The sequence below is a fragment of the Amblyomma maculatum genome, chromosome 3 (assembly GCF_055883805.1).
Source record: "Amblyomma maculatum isolate TAMU_Amacu chromosome 3, ASM5588380v1, whole genome shotgun sequence".
NCBI lineage: Eukaryota > Metazoa > Arthropoda > Arachnida > Ixodida > Ixodidae > Amblyomma > Amblyomma maculatum.
Window position 1 is genome coordinate 82,213,584 of NC_139346.1, and position 21,717 is coordinate 82,235,300.

Below are 21,717 nucleotides of genomic sequence, written 5' to 3' on the forward strand. Positions count from 1 at the left end.
AAAAAGTGAGGTTGAAGCAGGTACCGGTCTTTATCAATGCTGAGCTTTCCAAAATAAATACGATACATGATCTGCAATCTGAAATGTTTTCTGCGGTAAGCTAAAGATTCCCAACCAAGATGATGTTCAATAGACATGACACTAGATGGAAAAGTTGTAATTGTTAGACACAAATCTGACAGCATTATTCTGGACGCGTTCCAGCATGTCAGATAAGTAAATACCTAGGGGATCCAATATAGGGCATGCATATTCAAGAATTGGCCTTATGTAAGTGAAATACAGGAGCTGCTTGACATTTGACTGCGCTTTGTTGAAATTACGCTACAAAAAATTAAACATTCTGCAAGCTTTCGATGTAATATGCTCAACTTGTCTCGTCCACGTAAGGTTAGTTGTGAAATGTACGCCGAGATACTTATATTCAGAAACTTTTTGCCGGGGAACATTATTTAATGAGTAACAGGTCTCTAGAGGGAAACGCTTACGAGTGAAAGAGACAAGTTTCCATTTTGAAATGTTCAAAGACATTCGCCATTTTGAGAACCAGTACTGGATAAAATTTAAGTCTCGCTGAAGTTGTAATGCGTCAGAAGAACTTTCCACAACATGGTAAAGCACACAGTCATCAGCATATAGCCGAACTTGGCAGGTGAGGTCAAGAACAATATCATTAATAAAAATTAGAAAAAGAACGGGTCCACGGACAGACCCCTGGGGCACCCCTGAGGAGACGTTTACGGAATCGGAGTGACAACCTTTAATTACAACAAGCTGCATTTGGTCCTGGAGATATGAATGAAGCCAGTCGATGATATTGGGATGCAGACCAAGACAACGTAACTTATGTACTAATAGCACATGAGGTACAGAATCAAAGGCTTTTTTTTAAATCCAGAAATACATAATCAATTTGATATCCGTGGTCAAAAGAGGAAACCAGATTATTACTGAGCTCAAGTAACTGGATGGTACAGGAAAAACGTATTGTAAAGCCATGCTGAACTGGCGTGAAGAAGTCATGAGAGTCAAGGTGTTTTATGACTGCGCTGTAAATTATATGTTCCAATGTTTTACAACACACGCTAGTCAGAGGAATGGGTCGGTAATTATACAACAGACGTATTCGAACCGCTTTCATGCACTGGGACAACATTAGCATTTTTCCAGTCATTTGGCAAGCATGCGAGTTAAGCGATGTTTGGAAGAAAGTGACTAAATAATGAGCAATTTCATTCGCACATGATTTTAAAACAAAGGTAGGTACACCATCAGGGCCGCCTTCGTCAGCGGCCCTGATGTTACTAAGCAGTTTTAAAATACCCTGGTAAGTAAAAACCAATTCAGGCATAGTTTCGGTAACAGATTCACGAGTGTTCAGAAGTTCTCCAATCTACGCTGACGCAAAGGCAGACTGAAAATATGCATTAAAGCGGCACGCTTTATCACCATTTGTAGTAGCAAGGTCGCCATCAACGTCTAAGTTTGGAATTCCGACTGGTTCCCGTCCGTTGTATTTCAGAAACGTCTACAATTCCTTGGGTTACTACGCAGTTTAGAACCCAGAATATTAAAGAAGTTATCATTTTGAGCTTTAATTTCAGTTTTAGTGTGTACTGCCAAGGGCCCGAATTGACCGCAATACAGCAAGGCATCGATTCTTTTTATACGATTGAAGAAGGCGATTTTTTTTCCTGACAAACCGTCTGATTTGTCGCGTGATTCATGGTTTGTCACGGCGCCGCTTACCAGAAAGAAGTTTTGTTGGGATGTATTTATCAATAAGGCTGCCCAATTTATTTTCGAATACCTCCCAGAGTGAACTGCAGTCTACACTCTGGCTTACAGTAATAAAATTGGGAAGTAAGGAAGCAAGTTCGTTATTCATTGATGTATAATCGCCCCTAGTAAAACCAAAAACTTTCCTTGGAAGACCTTTCGGAATTAAATAAGGAAAATGCCTAAAATTAGCAACAACACAACTGTGATCACTTATTCCTGGTATGATAACAGTGCCGCGCACTACCGATGGCCGGTTACACTGAAGGTGAGTGCTGAGTATCCCGAATAGGCTCAGTGACGTACTGATATAGATCATTAGTAGTAATTAATTCATGAAAAGCCAAATACAATGAAGATTGGTTCGTACGAAGACGTTTGTAGTCAACCCATTTGAAATCAGGCATATTGAAATCCCCGCCAAACAGAACGTCATTTTTTAAGCCAGGCGAGAATTCAGACAGTGACCTGAAAGCGTCATTGTTGGTAGCGGAAGGGGGACGGTAGACGGAACCAATAGTGAGGTCTCTTCCATTGCTTAGGCGAAGGTTGCACCGCACTGATTCGCAGCCAACTAGGGGTGCTGTTATTGCTGGAGAGCGAAAGCATTCCTGAAAAAGTATAAATACCCCTCCACTATGCAAGCGTCGGTCGCGACGATACACGTTATAACCAGTTGGGAAAACTTCCGGGCTCAGAACGTAATCATCCAGCTACGATTCAGTGCCAATTATAACATGAGGCTTAACGGAGAAAACATGGGCAGCGAATTCATCAGTTTTATTTTTTTTTTCTCCTGCAATTCAAGATGAGAAGTGTTAATTCAATATTTTATGATGACGAAGGCGTAGAATGAAGATCAGGCCCATGCTGCTGAGCGGGCAGTTGCCTCCCTTTTTGCTAATCTCTAAGCTCAACAACTCGGTCATGTTCACAATCATAGAAAAAGTACTTTTTATTTACGAAAAGCTTATCGAATCATAACTTCCAAGGAAAAGCCCTGTGAAAGCTTGAAACATGTCTTTCTAACCGCAGGCGTGAAGTCTTCCCGCAAGGCAAACTTAGTATCCTTGAGCCTAAAACCACGTGATAAGATGTTGTCCTTGACCTTATAACTGCAAAATTTAACGACAATAGGTCGGATTTTGCCTTCAACAAGGCGACCTATTCGTTGAGCCCTTTCGATACTTTCAGATGGAACATTTTGGAAAAGAAAAGAGGAAAAGAAAGCGCGCACATTTTTTTCAGATTCAGACCAACTCTGTGTTGCGGAATCTTTTAGACCTAGAATAAGCAGGTTATTTCTGCGGGACCTATTGGATACATCAAAACAGGCCTTAAGGTGGGCAATATCACTGGATAAGGTGTCAACACAAGATAATGCATTCGGAGTACGAGCATTTGCAGTCTGCCGTAAGAAATGCAAGTCGGTCTCTAGTGCAGAGATACTGCCCAGGAAGCCTTGCAAATACGCACTTGTAGCGCTCTGCTTTTGTTTAAACATGTGGGGTTCTTGACGAAACTACGTCTGACGTAGTTCTAGACGTTTCAGTACTGCGTAAATCCCAGCAATAGCTTCGCTATCCGAATTAAACTGAGGAATATCGTAATCGGGACCGGGATTGCTCTCAACATCATGCAATAACCGTAAACATTGACATAGGATACCATGACCATACTTCCACATAGCAGCGCACTTTTTCACACCACGAAGCAAGCCGTCGGGGCACGACACCGCAATAATACATCGAGTAGAGTGTTAGTAAAAAGTTCAAGAAGTATTCTTTCGCCCGCTTTCCCTAGCCCCTTGAGAGAAGCCGGGTACTGACGGTGGGAGTCCCGGTAATAGGCACAAATTTCTTGAAAAGTTAGGAGAGGATAAGTGTCCTGGTCCAGATCGATAAGGTCTACGCCGGGGGCCCGGTTAGTGAGTGCGTGGGCGGGCCTAGAGTCCAAATGAGAAATCGGGTATGGGGATCCTGATCCCAAGCTGCTCTCCGAAGTATTCTTTGTGCTGTATGCGTTATCCAGCACAGTTCATAATTCTGACAGGCCCCTCTTGAGTCAAATAGGATGAATTTAGATTGAGGGTGGGAGGCAGCCAGTGTGATTGCTACCTCCTCCGCGTGGGTTGCGCTAGGGGCCCTATAAGTGAGGCCATCCACCTGTCTTTCCTCATGAACGACTGCATCCGTGTACTATCTTCCCCTGGAATGTTGCGGGCCCACAACATCCACATAGAAAACATTGTGTTTAGAGCCATAATGGCGGTGCATGACAATTGCCCGCGCCTGACGCCGCCCATTGTAGTCTACTCTGTTCATTTTGGTAGGAAGGGGTCGAATACGGAGGGCGCCTCTCCATAGCTCTGGCACTGGTACCCTTTTCTCAATGTGATGGTAGTGTTGTATGTGTAGCCGGTCTAAAAGGCGACGACCGGACACGATCTGGGTAAGACGCGTGTACTGATTAGTGAGGTGCGCCTCATGTAGCTCCCGATAGGTGTTCACACCCCCCCCCCCCCCTAATGCAAGAGCCTCGCATTGGAGGTAGAGATCGGGAGGTCGAGCGCCCTCTTGATCATCTTGCGGAGAGTGACATCCAGGATGTCTTCATCATACTTGCACAAGTGCAGGTATGGAGTTCAATAAAGAATTCGACTCGTCACAAAGCATGGGCGAGTCGCATCGCATCCTTGAGCGCAGCGGCGGAACACCTGTGGAACAGCGCGTGCGCAGTAAGGGTCAGTCTTCGCCCAGCTCCGCGAAATGCGCTTGCGTGTTGGGCTTTCGTTACAATAATCCTACCACTCGTTTTTGCATAACTAAGTCACTGCTATATATTTACAGCGGTAACGAATTCATTCTCTCAAAACGCCTTGCCCAAGCAAAAGCACTGCCGTGCTCAATTATTTGTTATGGCTTCGCAGCGCCTAATATTTTTGGCGTGCGTTTCAATGAGAACTAATTGCACAAGATTGAAGGCACTTAATTTTTGTCAGTGGGAGAATTTTTAATTATACCGCCCAATATTGTGGCATTTTCATCAATCATTACACTACTAATGATATAAAAATAATCAATTACTCAAAAGTATATACATTAAAATTCCCGTATGCTTTCTTCGATTCCTATATTCTATTTACACTATCATATTCGCATACATTATATGCAAAAAGCGCTCACCTCTTAATGAATTCAGTGAATGTGCTCGCTCCATTAGGTGCTCTAGACATGCCTAGGGAGCTTTCCTGTACGGCTAGGATTCCTGTATTAGGCGGGACAGCAGTATGCGCTGTCTGTGCTGTGTTTAATTCGATTATTCTTTGAATTAAAATATACGTGGCGAAAGAGGCCATGTCTCCTTTTCTAAGGCAATGCAGAGGAAAAGCATTGAATCTGCGTGGATTTGGAAGGTGCTCGCACCGCAACTATTATCGTCCCGAACTTCGCCGTGCTCTGCAGTGCGCCAGTCCTTGAAAACAGGCGTAGCGGCTTTGTCTCAAAAAATAGGCTTGGTAAGGAAAAGCGCATTAGTACCACCTACGTTGCTCGCAGAAAGTGAATTTCGACTGGCAGTTTTCTTCACACTGTAGCACCGTGTCACAACAGGAACACTTCATGAAGAGAAGTACGCTCGCTGTAGAGGACAATAAATTTGTCTGCATTACACCCCTATTTCTACTACGCTCGCGCGTGCAGGTGAAAAAGCGACCAGAGAAATATGACGTCATTGTTCAAGTGTAATGCATCAAACTATCAGGCTCGGGAGCGCGGTAAACCAACAAAATATGCTTGCAAAACAACGCCAGCATAACTAAAAGACGCGGGTGCTTGCGTGCTTGTTTTCCTACAATTCTCGCTTCTTTTCAGCAGTATCGCCAATTCTACGATTTTTCTAAAAAAAGAGCAATGAAACACTCTCAGCAATAAATCACTATTTCTGGCAGATTGCGCGTTTTTGTTTGGTACTCACACCGCCGTAAACTTGAAAACTATACCGCCACTGCGCGTATTTCTGCGAGCGCCGCGGACTGCCGATCCGGATTATTAGAGCGACGGAGGCGCCACTTCTAGGTCAATCGCGCGGCGAATACATATATGTCGTGCTCCGTTAAAAACCTGGCGACAACGGCATGGTCTAGGCACGCGCTAGAAGTGGAAGGTTAGCACCAAACTGTCTTATTCTTCTTGTTATGTAAACACGGCTCGTATACCTTCTTTGAAAGTCGCCATCCAAATATCACAGGTCTAGCAGAAAACAAATCCACACCGGGCTCGTGAGACACAGATCGTAGTTCTCCTTGGCTGGTGAGCCTGCCGTCTCCATGACGCCGCAACGGAATCCCGTGTCTCGGCGGTGGCTATGAAGGAAAGGCACGCGGCAGTTACTGGATACTCACCGACGACTTGAGTTGGAAGGGGGCGTGAGGTACCGGCTGCGCCGGGCACAGGCGTTGTATCAAATAGTATCGAATAGAGTTACTTATAGACTTTAATAAAGTTGCGCGAAGGCGCCGCATATGCAACCAAGCTGTGCATCGAAGCCATACGTTGTCCTTGCAGCTGTCGATCAGCCAGACTGGAAAACAGTCGAGAAGAAATTACTTTGGCTGTCCTAATCGAAATAGGTCGCCGTCGCTACAGCTTGCACACAACGCGGCATGTCGTACCTACAACGGACGATGCAATGCAGCCGGGGTGCCCGTCAGGGTGACTTCACGGTGCTGCACAGTTGCTTGGCGGCGAAAGAAGAGGAATGCGGACTTCTGGCAATCAAAAAGAGTCACTGGAAAACTTTCAGAGTACTGCATTCGTTTTCCACACGTCGCTGGCTCGCCTACTGGCTGATCCACGTCACGTGACTGCGCGTCGCCATATCCCTCGCGCGTGATACGTGTCTTGCGCGGGAGTTTCTCTTTTTCCAATTGTTTTTCGCAGTGTACACGCGAGAAATTTTCTGTGCCTCTGGTGCTGGGCCAGGCCTGAGTCTAAAAATGTGTTTTCTCTGTGCCTGAAAAATTTGTGCCATCAAGGAACACCTTGTGCGAAATACAATGGTTCATTCGTTTCAAATTTTGTTTGCTTAGCCGCGAAAGAAGTGCACAAAATATTCAACATTCGCCTATGGCATGGTTCGCCTAATGGCAACATGTGTTTACCTTCCAATGCTGTGTGCCGCACGTACGCAGCTGTATACAGCGTCCATTTTACATGCGGAAGTTTGCAAAAGTTACCCTCACATTAAGTTAAATTCCTGCCAGCCCGCATCAGATACCTCTATATTCAGGTCTGCGAAATCAAGCACACTCTGCGTGTTCGTGTGCGGATCAATGACCGCCCGGCGCTCTTTCTTTTTTATTTTTATTGCTGATGTCAATGTACATGAAACTCTACGCACAGATTTATTAGTTATTTATTTCTAGTTGTACCTACAGAAACCCAGGTGTTGGAAATTTCCGGAGCTCTCCACCATGATGTCTCATTGTATGAGCTGCTTGGGGATGCTAAACCCCAGAAACTAAACCAACCAACCATAGTTGTGTGTTCGCAGCTGAAAACTTTTGGCAAATGTGTGTCAACCAGACATGCCATCAGTGTGCGATGTCATTTTAATTTTTGACGGCAGTTAATGTGCGACGTAGGAGGTATGATAAGCTCCATAAAACCCCGGCCCTCAGTCACCAGCGGCGGCGGAACAACTGACCACGGCGGCGGTCAGACCTGTGACGCAGCAGGGGGTGCTAAGAATGCCTGGCTCCGTTGGACAGGCCGCCATTGGAAACTGACCCTGGCAACGTTTATTGCTAGAACCCTAGCTAGTGCAGCTAGTTTAGCAGTGCTGTTAGAGGAACTAGAGGGTATGAAATGGGATGCCATAGGGCTTAGTGAGGCTAGGAGGCCGAATGAGGCATATACTGTACTGAAGGATGGGCATGTACTGTGTTATCGAGGCTTACCAGAGAGGCGACAACTAGGTGTAGGTTTCCTTGTCAATAAGTATATAGCGGGTAATATAGATGAATTCTATAGTATTAATGAGAGGGTTGCAGGCATCGTAATTATGCTTAATAAGCGGTATAAACTGAAGGTTGTACAGGCCTATGCACCCACATGTAGTTATGATGACCAGGCAGTTGAAAGCTTCTATGAAGATGTAGAATCGGCAATGTGAAAAGTAAAGACGCAGTATAGGGACCGGACAGCTGAACGGGTGGCGACGCCTCTCGGCGCATCGCTCAATCACAGGAATGCGCCGGCCCCGGTCGGCGCATTGCCAGCGCATTGGAGCGTACTGTTTGTGTTTGTCGTTGGTTTGTGTGGAAATTGGAAATCCTAAGATTTAGATGACGTTATGCGTGAATATATCCTCAAGAGAACAGAAAGTTGGGCTACTTGTGTGTGAATATGTCCAGTGAAATGAAGTCTGGCCAAACAAGGCTGGCGAAACGTGGTGCGTTGTTGGCTCCACTGGCAGCTACGCAAACTCGTCGGACGTTTTTAAGTCGGTTCATTTCTACGGGTTTTCACAGAAGAATGAGTGGCGGGTGACCTAAGCATAGTTCTTTGAAAGGCAAATGCACGAATCTACGTATTTGGTTACTGTGTGGTCATGGAAAGTGCCGAATTTTTTTAAATTCCGCTTGCTACCGGATGCTCTGTGCCTTCTGTTCCCCTGGAGTGATGGCACGAGAGTCTCGGAGTCGAAGCTGCAATCTTTCATCTGTAGTCACTTTATTGACAATTGGAAATCGAAGTAACCCAACAGCGTAAGTTACAACGCTAGCATTTCCCCGCCTGTGCACAAGAAAACCTGTGCACAGAAGAAAAGGCAGTTCCACCATCGTCGTTCGGGCTGCGTCACGATCTTCAGTGACGAGCAGAGACAATGTTTGTGCAGATACTTTCACTAACATAGTCAAATTTACTTTTTTCTCTTAACAGAAAGAGCAGATAGGAGACATGAACAATTCCTATTACCATGATCTTGTCATTTTTCCTCTTTTCGTTTGTCAACCAATGAAAATGCGCTGAGAGCTCTGCGTTGATACTCTTGGAATTTGTTAACATTTGTTTGTGGCATGTCCATTTCGCGTAATAAAATCACTCATTTCACAGCTGAATCAATGCCGCATGGTCACAAAATGTGCTATCGGCTTCATATAAAAGTCGAACAAGAAAAAAAAATACAACTGAATTGGTGGAAACGAGCATAAAGGTAGCATTGTTTTTTTTTTTTTTTTTTCAAGGCGTGGAGCAGTTTTTTTTTTTTCGCATTCACGTTGCACCTGACACGGCTTTGCGCATTTTCTCAGCAGTGTTCATTTCCTGGCCCGCCTAAATACACGTGTTTCTTATCGGCGTTTTAGTGAACGTGAGACTTCCTGATTGTGGCGTAGTATGACAAGACCGTTCTCTCTCGGAAATTGCTTCTATGGCCAATGTAAACAGATTTAGCAGCAGTCCGACAAGCTGCAGTGACAAAGTTGTAAAAAGAATGGCTTTCAGTTATCCGGATTCCTTTACGTGCAAATAGAAAACTACATACATGGTCGTGTCCCCTCACACTCATCCGGTATCGAGGTCAGCTAGGTATCGGCCCCGCAAGTTCGTGGTACGCTGAGAAAGTAGACCACCCTAGCTAACGAGCCAACAGAGGGATTCATTTAACAAACAGAACGCTCTCTTAGTTGTCGGTGGCTTATCTTACAACACATCACACTGTGTGTGTTTTTTTTTTTTCGATTGTATTTAACAGTTTGACAGTATTGAACTATTGCCTTCAGATGTTCAAGGCAGGTGCGGTCAGTCGCAATGAACTTCCTGCGCTGAGAGAACGCTAGCAGGAAATTTAATTTTTTTTTCTTTTCACAATCTCCGCAGCATGTCGGGAGAAAGGCATGTATAGTATAAAATTTTCTAAGTCAATTATATGTAGCAGCTCCGACGTGTTCAACAAGAGCATTGCCGTATATGTAAAAATGATGCGGAGGTGGTATTACTCATTTGGCTTACATTATGGTTAAGTTTGATAGTCTCAAGGCCGGGTTCAGTGAGCTATTGTAGCGTAATTGTGCAGGAGTCCTGGAAGTATACGTGTGTTTGTTATTCCAACCATAAATAGGATCCTACTTTTGTCTTGCTTGTTTATTTTTTTCCTTTTACAGCTCTCGTTGCAAGGTTGAAACTGGAATGTCATTTGCTATTATTCTACTCTGAATCGTTTGAGTCTAGCTATTACCAAAAAAAGACAGGTGCAGCATCTTTTTCATTTTACATGAACGCTGACCATTACAACTACCACTACTAAGACGCCACGGCTCGGCGGTATTTGATCTTCAGGCAGATTTCGACTAGACCTAATATTAGACGCGCAGTGCAGGCGCAATTCCCGTCTTCGAAGTCGCCTTAACAAGAGCTTAACGAAGGTGTTCCTAGCGCATGGTGAAATCACGCGCGCGGCATTTTCGAGTATATAACAGAAATACCATGCGCCGGACGGTTTCAAAAAAAAAAAAAAACACACACACGCACGCCCTGCCGAGAACGGCCCTTTTCTTTTTCAAGATTTCCCGATCAAAAAATACTTGCGATTACTCAAAGCAGCTCAAAGCTCTCAAAGCCACACCGCAAAACGACGGGTAAGGACAGGCTCAAAAACGCCTCGCAGAACGGAAACGACTGCGCCGCTCAGCTGCCTCGCCATTCCGCTGTTTCGGCACTCCGCCGCGGGCGGCGCTGTTCCACCGAGGCGACGGTGGCGCCATGCAACGGGCGCCCGGTCCCTATACTGTACTAATGGGCGACTTCAATGCCAAGGTAGGGAAAAAGCAGGCAGGCGACAAGGCAGTAGGTGATTATGGCATTGGTTCTAGGAATAGCTGGGGGGAGTTACTAGTTGAGTTTGCAGAGCGCAATAACTTACCAATCATGAATACCTTCTTCAGCAAACGGAAGAACCAGATATGGACATGAAAAAGTCCTAATGGAGAGACTAAAAATGAAATCGACTTCATAATGTGTTCAACCCCCGCCATTATGCAAGATGTAAAGGTAATTGGGAAAGTGCGATGCAGTGACCGCAGGATGGTGAGGCCCCGATTTAGCTTAAATCTGAAGAATGAACGCAACAGATTAGTAAGAAAGAAACAGATCAACCAATTAGAGGGTGAGGGGGAGGGCAGAAGAGTTCAGGATATCGCTACAGAATAAGTATTCAGCTCTAATTGAGGATGGCGACATTACCCTAGAGGCAAGGAACAATAATTTCAGAGATACCATTACTGAGTGCGCGGTAGAAGTAGGCGGTAGGATAGTTAGAGAGGATACCAGTAAGCTGTCTAAGGAGACGAAAGATTTGATTAAGAAACGCCAGTGTATAAAAGCTTCCAATCCAACAAACCAGATCGAATTGGCCGAGATATCAAAGCTAATCAATAGAGACTTTTAGTATAGCGTACACAGACACGCGCAGAGGAATAGCGCATGCCAAATATATCGTGACACGCACTGCGCATGCGCTATACGATAGCCGAGACCGAGCCCTTTCGTACGATCGGCCAGCGTACGCCGAAACTTGAGTTTATCGCGCCCGGTCCTCACGTACGATGGGAGATCAGCGTTGACAAGATAGCGACGTCCAGGCCGCCCGCTTCAGAGTGAATTTGTCTTCGTTACCGCGTTGTTGTACGCGCTGCTGCCTATAAATAGCACACGGGGTTTTCGCTTTGCCTCATGTAGCATTGAGCACAAATAATTAGCGAATATTTACCTCTATTTTTTATTTTGCACCGCGGCAGCGGAGTCCCTAAGCCTGGCGAGTAGCGTTACTTTGTTGGTATGGCAACGCCATGAAGTGAATCGTCTTGGCTTGACTGCTTACACGCGTGTATCCGTAAAAATATGCTTGGAAGTACGGGACTAAAAGGAGGCCGGTATGCACCATGACGGCAATACAAGGTAAAAGTAGTCAGCGCAGGAATATCAACGTTAAGCAGTACAACAAAACTGCCGCAGCAAAGAAACTGGCTCCGGTACGACTTGGCTAGTTTTGGCTTGAAAGTAAAGAACAAAAGCCCGAATGTGTTTTTTTTATTCTAAATCTAGATGTCGCCGCTGTAGTTTCCGTTCGCGCTTTCGTACGGCAAATAAAGGAGGCGCTGGTACGGCCAACTAAAAGCGCCGATGCAATACACGGAATAGCGTCCCATACTTTTTTACCGTTTATCGTACGAAAGCGTCCATACGCTATACTAACAGTCTAATAAGCGCACGGTGGCCGATATAAGGAAGTATACCATGGAGAAAATTTAGCATGCTGTAAAGAACGGGGGAAGCCTTAAAGCGGTAAAGAAGAAATTGGGCATAGGAAAAAACGAGATGAATGCGATAAAGGACAAGGCGGGCAACGTCATCGCTAATATGGACAAGATAGTCAAAGTAGCCGAGGGGTTCTATACAGATCTCTACAGTAGCCAAAGTAGACAGGACCGTAATGAGATTGGTGATAAGGAAAAACAATCAGACGTTCCACCAGTGACGAAGGACGAGGTCAAGAAAGCACTAGAAACTATGAAAAGGGGGAAATCAGCTGCAGAGGATCAGATAACTACAGATTTGCTGAAGGACGGGGGGGATATCATGCTATAAAACCTGGCCACCCTGTACACGCAGTGCCTGGTGTCATCGACGGCACCGGAACCATGGAAGAATGCAAACATTATCCTCATTCACAAGAAAGGGGACTCTGAGGACATTAAAAATTACAGACCAATCAGCTTACTGTCTGTTACGTATAAGGTTATTACTAAGGTAATCGCTAATAGAATCAGGACAACCTTAGACTGCAATCAAGCAAACGATCAAGCAGGGTTTCAGAAACGGTACTCTACTATCGATCATATTCATACAATCAATCAGGTCACAGAAAAATGCTCGGAATATAACCAGCCCTTATACATAGCATTCATTGATTACGAAAAAGCATTTGACTCAGTTGAAACCTCGGCGGTGATGCAGGCATTGCCAAATCAGGGGGTAGACGAGCTGTACGTGAAAGTGCTGGAAGATATATATAGGGGCTGCACAGCAACCATAGTTCTGCATAAAGAAAGTAACAAAATTCCCATAAAGAAAGGTGTTAGGCAAGGAGACACAATCTCCCCAGTACTATTCACAGCTTGTTTAGAGGAAGTATTGAGATACTTGGAATGGGAGTAGTTAGGGATAAGGGTAGATGGAGAATACCTCAGTAATCTGCGATTTGCTGATGTCATTGCCTTGCTAAGCAACTCGGGGGATGAACTGCAAATAATGATTGGTGACCTGGAAAGGAAAAGTATAAAGGTAGGCTTGAAAATCAATATGCAGAATACTAAGGTAATGTTCAACAGCCTCAGGAAGGAACAGCAGTTTACATTAGGTAGCGAAATGCTGGAAGTAGTAGGCGAATATGTCTACTTAGGACAGGTAGTAACCGCACATCCGGACCATGAAAAGGAAATACCAAGAAGAATAAGATTGGGATGGAGCGCATTTGGCAAGCACTCGCAGATTATGACTAGCAGCTTACCGGTATCGGTCAAGAGGAAAGTATACAACAGTTTCATCTTGCCTGTGCTCACCCATGGGGTCGAAACGTGGAGGCTTACCAAGAGAGTTCTACTTAAGTTGCGAACAACCCAGAGGGCTATGGAACGAAAAATGGTAGAGGTAACATTAGGAGATAGGAAGCGTGTAGAGTGCGTTAGAGAAATAACTCAGGTTACCGACATTCTAGTGGAAATTAAGAAGAAGAAATGGGCCTGGGCAAGACATGTAGTGCGAAGAGAGGATAACCGATGGTCGCTGAGGGTAACAACCTGGATTCCAAGGGAAGGAAAGCGTAGCAGGGGTCGGCAGAAAGTTAGGTGGGCGGATGAGGTTAAGAAGTTCTCAGGGGTCAAGTGGATGCAGCTAGCACAGAACCGGGTTAAGTGGAGAAATATGGGAGAGGCCTTCGCCCTGCAGTGGGTATAATCAGGCTGATGATGATGAATGTGCGACGTTCTAGCAAATTGGCGGCACGAGGCGTATACCGATGAAACAACATAAAGCGATACAATTACCCAATGAAAAGTATAATATTAACAACCGCGTGGTGATAGCGTAGATATAGTAGGCCATGCATTTTTTTTTTCGGTGTGAAAATGGGTGCGACCAGCGCGTTACTTTTCGTGCCCTTAATAACGGCGCCGCAGAAGAATTAAGTTCACGCAAAACAATATGCTTCAACAAAGACTGCTTGCCGTTCTGGCGCAGCGACGACGATATTAAATTGTACGTTAGTCTGTTTGCGTTGTCTCGGCGAGCCGGCTGCTTCACTCTGTGTTGCTTATTCACAGCGATTCATGGTCTCAGAGCGTAATGAACTGCACCTCGTCCTCCACGTATCTGTCTGGCACAGTGGCGCCAGCGGACAGCATTCTCAACAACTTAAAAATATACGCACACGTTCCTGCGGTCTTCGCAGACATGCTATTTCACACTTTGTCACTTTATAATGTAACACATGTAACACCACTGCACTGCGCACAGAGCACGTGTTTACCTAAATGGCAGGCGATTTACAAGGGCAGGTGCCCTGAAGTGTTCGCCGGTTCACCTACACACATCAATATTTTCTATCGATTGCGGACTAAAGAATAAAGTTTGCGCCCACATAATCACTGGTGGTACTGTTCTCAATAAACACACCAAAACCTTTCAGTTTTGCTACCTTCAAAATATGTGAGAAGCCTACGAATGCGGTCACTCGCCGCTCAGACGGCGGCTGGGTTCGGCGGTACTGAAGTAAGATGGCGCCCGCGAGCACATGTGCGGTACTCTGCAAATTTTCCAGTGATTCTAGTATCAAACGCCGTCGCACGCCATCTGCCGGCAACTTCGAAGACCAAGCTGCGCAGCAAGCGCGTGCCATCGCCGCCGAGTGGCTCTGCTGATCTCGCATACGCTACCCCTAGCACTTGGATTTACAGCAGCGGAGTGCGGCATGGAGTGCGGTGAACGCTGCGACAACAGTGGCAGCAGTGACAGTGCTACGTCAGTAACAAAATCCTGTCTCCGCATGTGGTGGGCACTCGTCCACCGTTAACTCTTCTTTTTTTTCTCTCTCTTTCCTTTCTTTCTTTTTTGGCTGGGACGCAGTTTATAATGTCCACCCGTTACAAAGGGTGCAGCCTCAAATCATCATCATCAGCATCACCATCATCCTCATCGAGTCTCATCCTTAAAGCGGAGGACTTTACGCATCCGTCACCGAAGAGGCCCTGTTTCATCTGGGAGGGCGCCTGCTGCAATTACGCAAACTGAGTTCCTCTTCCTAGGAGGGGCAGCAGCCCCGTAGTCGTATTTACATGAATGCGACAACTAGCGCATCGCACTGATATAAACAGGTTTAGTGCGCTAGGAAAGCGCATCGCAAAAATGCGTCAGGCAAAGCTGGATTGAGAGGGGTCAGCAGACTATCTGCGTACATGTAAATCGTGTCGCATCTTCTTAAGGGGTCCCCCCCCCCCCCCCCCCCCATACCAAGGTCACCCAATAAATATTAGTTGCGTAGTCTGACAGATAATATTGGAGAAGCTGCCAACTCGGTTGCTCAGTTGAAGCCGCAAGGTAAAATAAGAATGCGCCTTACAGTGCTCTTGAGTTCGTTACCGTTGCTTCGTGTTATATTCACTGATTGCTTCCAGTCGCATTCACAGATACATCTGAAGAGGAGAACCGGAAGTTGACGAGCTATTCCGTAGCGCATGCGCAAGAAACGATACTGCGCACCGGGAAGTGTTATAGGGATTCCATTGCCTCAGTTACTAACTTGTTTCCCCTGAATACACCCCCCCCCCCCTAATACGTAACAGCTGCAGATAAAGCTGAAAGAAAACCGTCTATGAGGGCAACTGTCGTTCAGGTTAAGACTTGCAGGAGACACATTCTGGCAAATAAACGCAGGTGGTGCTGTAAACTACAAACAGTGCTCGTGCTCTGGCCATACACGAGAAGCAATTGTCACGAAATCACTATCCCTTCCATTAGTTCTATTAGGTATCCTAGTTTGTCACTCGCACGCAGTCGAAAGTAAAGCAGGTTCCATTCTGCATGTCCGCATATCGCGCTCGATGGTACTGCCAATGGCACGCGCCTTTCCTTTTTGCCATGAAGAGTACACATCACTTGTGGTCAGAGTTTACTCGCAAAAATAATAGGCACGACGCTGTATGTATGTTGTCTATGATTCGAAAACGTTCTGGCCTTTTTTTCAGTAGACAGCTTCCCTTCAGAGTTAAAAGTCTTCTCTTAAGAACGTTCATAGTGATATAAAGTGAATGCCTTCCTGGCTACCTCAGTTGGTAGTGCGACCTTCCCGGAAAAACGGTGGTCTCGGGTTCATACCCCGGACTAGGACGTATTTTTCAACTTGGAAGTTTCTGAAGAAGCTGTATAGCTTTAATTTGTAGCCTTAACGCTGCTCATAGGTGGATGACGATGAGTAACCACTCCCTGACGGTCGTAAATGCTGTTTGACGGCAGACGTTTCCTATTTGGCCCTACATCGCGAATGGTACCGCGCGTACCAGCGCGGCGGTCGTTATCGATCTAGGCACTAGATGGCACCACCATATGATGATCGCAATGTCCTTGAAGAAGCGGTGTATAATTCATAAGCGAGCGCAAGAGCACAAGGTCCATAGTTTCCATTACTTATTCGGGGAAGCCTTACTTTACTCACAAAATCGCTCAGTCAAAAGAAGTACAATACGGCAGCTCGAGAAATATAAACCATATTGGAGGAAAACATTCTGTTTTGGGCATGGTTATTGCATTTTATTCTCAGGAAGATGGCGCTTTGTAGATGTTAAAGTCACTGGAACTGGGAAAGTACTGCAACCACCAGGACGGCGCCGCTGCGGCCGTCATATTTGTTCCAGCTCAGCTTGCGCGCCCATGGCTGCGCTTGTTTCTCGCAGCTTCGCTCATTTCTTCAAACTTTCGGTCAACAAGTTTAAGAAGTCGCGCTTAGATTGCAAGGAAATAAGTAGGAGACAGAAACCATTTCCTGTGCGAATAAACTTTATTGTGAAATGCGAGTGTAATGAAGGCAGTAGCTAAATGCATTGACTATATACATTTTATGGTTAAAAATAATATCCGAGTAGGTAAAGAAATTATCCCGGGTTGGCAAACATACTTAAGCGTACACTTAATCAATTTTAGAGCTGTGTTAAAGACAACAGCTTTTTCTGATGTTGTCCAGTCCGCGTGTCATTTTAAGATTGCATTACAGTCTTAAAATTCATGAACGTTGTTGATAATATCATAGTAAATGCTGATATACCACATATTTCATAAACTCCCGTTTCCTTCGTTTAATTACTCGATTGCAATTTAGAGGTGCCAAAAAAGAGAAAATTCAGCAAATGCTCACTCTTGCAAGCACGTTAGGTTTGTGTATGCTGTATGTAAAGCAGAAGTATAAAGACAAATAAAAATAAAATTAACATTGTAGTAACTCTGTGAGTTTATCTCACATTATTTTTGCTGCAGCTGCTCGCATTCTGATGCCCTTAAAGTGACATTTTTTTGGCGCTGAACAGTTTTAACATGGCAAGATATACGTTGTTATCGGCAAGCTGGGTAGCTAGATTTTGTCTACATCATGAAACAAAGCTGCAAAGTGCTCTAAATGCAAGCCCACTCGAAAAGCGTATGTCACGCTGACAGCGAGCAGCATGTGAGAAAGATATACAATAATAAACAAGGGCTGAAAAGCTGACCGTGCATGTTCTGAGAAAAGATGCAAGCAGTACACAGCTCAGCAAAAAATACTTCAAATCAGTAATTGTTTCACTCCTTGCTTATATATAACCTGCTATAGATTTGGGATGCATTACGGAATAAAACGATGAAAGCAGGCCCAAACGTGTGTCATGCGGCCAGCGAACAGGAGATGAGAAAGAGATACAATAACAAGCAGGGACTAATTATCATTACATTCCGGGGAAAAGAGTGGAAACACAAATGCGCGTTCACCTTCGCGTGAGTCACTGCCATTCCGGGCGTCGCTATTTAAAAGGTGAGACACAGTGTGTTCTTCAATTTATTCAAAATATGAGACACAGTGCGTTGTTCAATTCCTTTTAATTCGAAGAATTAAGCCCGTCGAGTCCTCAGCGGAGTCGTGCAAGCAGAAAACGAAGAATTCCGCGAAAGAGAACAAAGTTTAACAAAGTAGGAACCTACGCGGCAGTTGAACCACGAGAAAGCACAAAACGATGTGTTGAAATGGCCGATATTATTTCAATTACTGTCTCACCATTCTTCTTGTTATAAGTGTGCTTCCCATCATGACACGTCTCTGTCGAATGTTATATTAAGGCGAAAGCCTTTAATGGCTCATGCTGTCGTGGACAAAATGCGTCCGCTTTTGCGGCGACTCTGAATGGCCGAGGCAGGACGACGTCATAGAGGTCTCCACCATTCAGAGCACCACCACAGTATGCGTGAATGCGTGCCTTATATGTTCGACAAAAGCATTTGTTGAGCGAGTTGGTGTTTTCGATGATCCATAACTACAGCGCAAACGACAGGACAGAGATGAAGGAGGGACCGCACACAACGCTGCGTGGTGTCCCTCTTTCATATCTGTCCTGACGTTCGCGCTGTAGGTATGGGTGCCTTATATGGTCATATGTCAATCAATGGCTGAATAATAATAATACTTTATGGTTAATTAAATATTAACTAACTGATGACCAATTAAATAATCCAGCATTTAATGAATAATGAATATTAGGACTATATATATTTATTTACTTGCTATCTAATAATTTAAAATTATTAATTAACCTCTAGTTAGTGCTAGTTGCTTAGCCTAATGCGGCATCAGGATTTCATCTTTCACTACTTTAGTCGCTAAAGTAGTATTTTTTTATAGATGAGGCACGAATTATATTCAATGATTACAACACACATAGCCCCCTAAAATATCACCTTGATCTTATAACATTAATTCTTTTCTTCACATGCAGAGCGCTATTAAGCCCAAGGTATATTCAAATATTCGGCTCGCCAAGCCTTGTGTTGCTCGTGTGTTGAAATTTATGACGCTTTATCTTTTGTAGCCAAAATAGCAGGTCGTTCGCTGTCATTCGAATAGTGTTCGGAATTGTTACAAAGGCCTTCTCGAATTCCTCACGGTTCATGAACCCTAACGCGCAGCAGCCGGGCATATACTTGTGCATTTGCCATCCCTTTTCGTGGTTTCGCAATAAGAGCGAGAGGACACGTTCTGAAGCACACGGCGCAAACCATCTCCCTACTACAGCACTAGCGCCCAGGAAGCTGACGGAACACTTATGGCGGCGCGTGACCACGTGACAACGGGAAATCAGTCGGAAGCACGGCTTGGGGCGGCGGCGGAGAGAAATCGGATGCGGTTCTTTCCCAGTTCCAGTTACTTTAGTAGATGAAAGTGATAAGTGCCCTCTTTGGCGAGAATATCATAATGCCAGTATATGGTTGTTTGGGTAGAGTGCAGAAGATTGGGCTCGTAAGAAATAAATGTTCCAATTCTTTGTTTTGACGCACATGCTTGGTATTTAGCATTTTTGCATTACCTGCATATCGGAGCTGTTTCTATTTTATTTTCTAAATTAAAAACCATGCTTGGGAATGGGTGTGCACAAAAATGGGTGTGCGCAAAAATAATTTATTAAATGCCAAAGCAAAAACGACGGGTTGCCTATAAGGTCGTTCAGCGTCCACTTGAAATGCATTGAATGGAATTACCTCACACGTTTCAACTAGCACCCGCGATATAACTGCTAGAATAACATCATATAGAAGAAACAAAGAAGCGTACTAGAGTATAAAACTAGCGCTCTACGGCAAAACTAAAACATTAACCTAGTCTTGTCAAACGCTCTGCTTATCATAACACCATTTAATTTTGTCCGCGGCGAATGCTTTTTGATGGAGGTGAAAAAGCAATGCGCCCGCGTACTGTGCGACGTTATTGATCATTAAAGAATCCCGAAAACTCCTTACCGCCCCCCCCCCCTTCCCCCCGAGCGACGTACCTCACAGAATGAATGGTTTAGGACATTTAACCCTATAAACCCAAGAAAACCACCAATTATTACCTATACCTAAAATGCTGCCCCGCGCTCCACTTACCAGATAAAATCCAAGTATCCCTATAGCGCCGCGCCATCTCGCACTAACCACAGTCTGTACGACAGCAGCAGACAAATATATTTCACTGGCACTCAGTATTGGGAAGCACTGTGAAAACTCGGCCAATACACTTAGGACCGCGTACGTGTTCGAAGGCGAAAGCTCGTTCACGCTGTTCGCCCCCGTGTGACTGATAGCACGATGCCCTCTGTACTCCAATTGCTTCTCTGATGGCACCCTCTTCAGTCATGGTTTCCCTTCACTTGTCCAACCGTAGTTGTTATGACTATCAGCGAAGCATGACGGCATTTTATTGCCCATCGCGGCGGGCACTACATATCTAAAGTACTAATGAGCCATGGAAATGTTTCATGTTAAGAACAAGAAGCCCCAAAATTAAGAAGAATTCAACGCTGCTGAACTGAATATGGAGCGAAAGCATTAGCTGCGGGTGACCGAGCGTTCTTCTTATTTTTCTTGTTCTTCTTCAATAAGGACACGGACACGGCACCCAGCGGCGGGCGGTTAGACCTTGCGTAGTATTGCTTTCGCAATAAAATATGGAGAGGCGACACCCAGCTTTCAACGCTGTGCGTTGAAAGCTGTTGCGCATTGGCAGCATCGCTTCGCGTTTTACGCGCACCTGTCCGAAATCTATCCAAACGAAAGCCCACTAAGGCATACTGCCAATCTATGTGGTGCAATAATTAAAAGTTAAACCTATATATTGTAGTCACGCGCATTTCCTTCACACGCGTGAAAAAACATTCGCACTCTAGCCTTATTGACAATTCATTTGCTCATATTATTGGTACAAAGCATTCATGTTATTATTTATAAGACGAATGTCTAATATAACTAACGTTGCTACCCTCGGGAAATGAAGACGATACATCAGCAAAAAAAAATACTTCCTACTGCTATGATTCATTTTTGTGCTTCTGAATTTTCCACCGCTTCTTCAAGAAGCAGTGAAATTTCGTTATCGATTCAGGATCGTCACGACCTGTGAAGACTATGACTAATTTCTAGTTGATGCCGTTGTGAAAAATGATGCAATGTCAGTCTCTGCGGTTCTCTAATGTAGCGTCTCTCCTCGCGGGGGTTGAGGCTTTGTTGCCAGACCTGCAAACTTGAAAATGGCTTCCATATTCATCGTTTGCAATTAGCGTACTTGTTGTTGAATCGTTAATGCACTTAGTAGCAAAATCAGTCCAAATCTGTTTCACCGCACGCAACAGCTACAGATTCTTGTGACCTCTACTGCGCTACCATGGGCTATGTAGCTTATCTCACTGTCTTAAAAAATTACAAGTGGGAAGTATAGATTGCTTGCGGTGGGATATTTGCAACAGACTTCGACGTAACACAGCGCAACCGCGAATGCCGCGTGACAGTTCACCCGATGCAGCGGCGTCGCGCGCTGACTCGGCCCAGTCGGCGTGTCCGTTGAGTCGTGCGCAACGCCGTCTCGAGCCGGAACGTGGTCCGGTCACGACAGTCACGTCTGCCAGTCAAGGACTCGCACCCCACTGCTCCTCGTTCGAGCAGTGCGCTGGGCGCAGACATATGGCACCTGCTGCCCCTATCTGTGGCCGCCGGGACCCACGCGTGCACAAGATGCATAGCAGCTGTGCTCCGGGTCGTATTTCCTGTTTCCAAGAGCGACTCTAGGACCGCTCCTTCGGGAAACGCACGCACGCTCCGCAAAAGTTACACGCTT

At 45.2% G+C, this 21,717-nt stretch overlaps 1 protein-coding gene across 1 annotated transcript in view; it reads left to right on the plus strand.

The window, feature by feature from the left end:
• The first annotated feature begins 2,028 nt into the window (after nt 1–2,028).
• Nucleotides 2,029–21,717, plus strand: part of LOC146195118 (uncharacterized) — a 53,424-nt gene continuing 33,735 nt past the window's right edge. The window contains exon 1 of the mRNA XM_084596726.1: nt 2,029–2,047. Coding sequence (XP_084452852.1) covers nt 2,029–2,047 — 19 coding nt within the window. The remainder of the gene's footprint in view (nt 2,048–21,717) is intronic.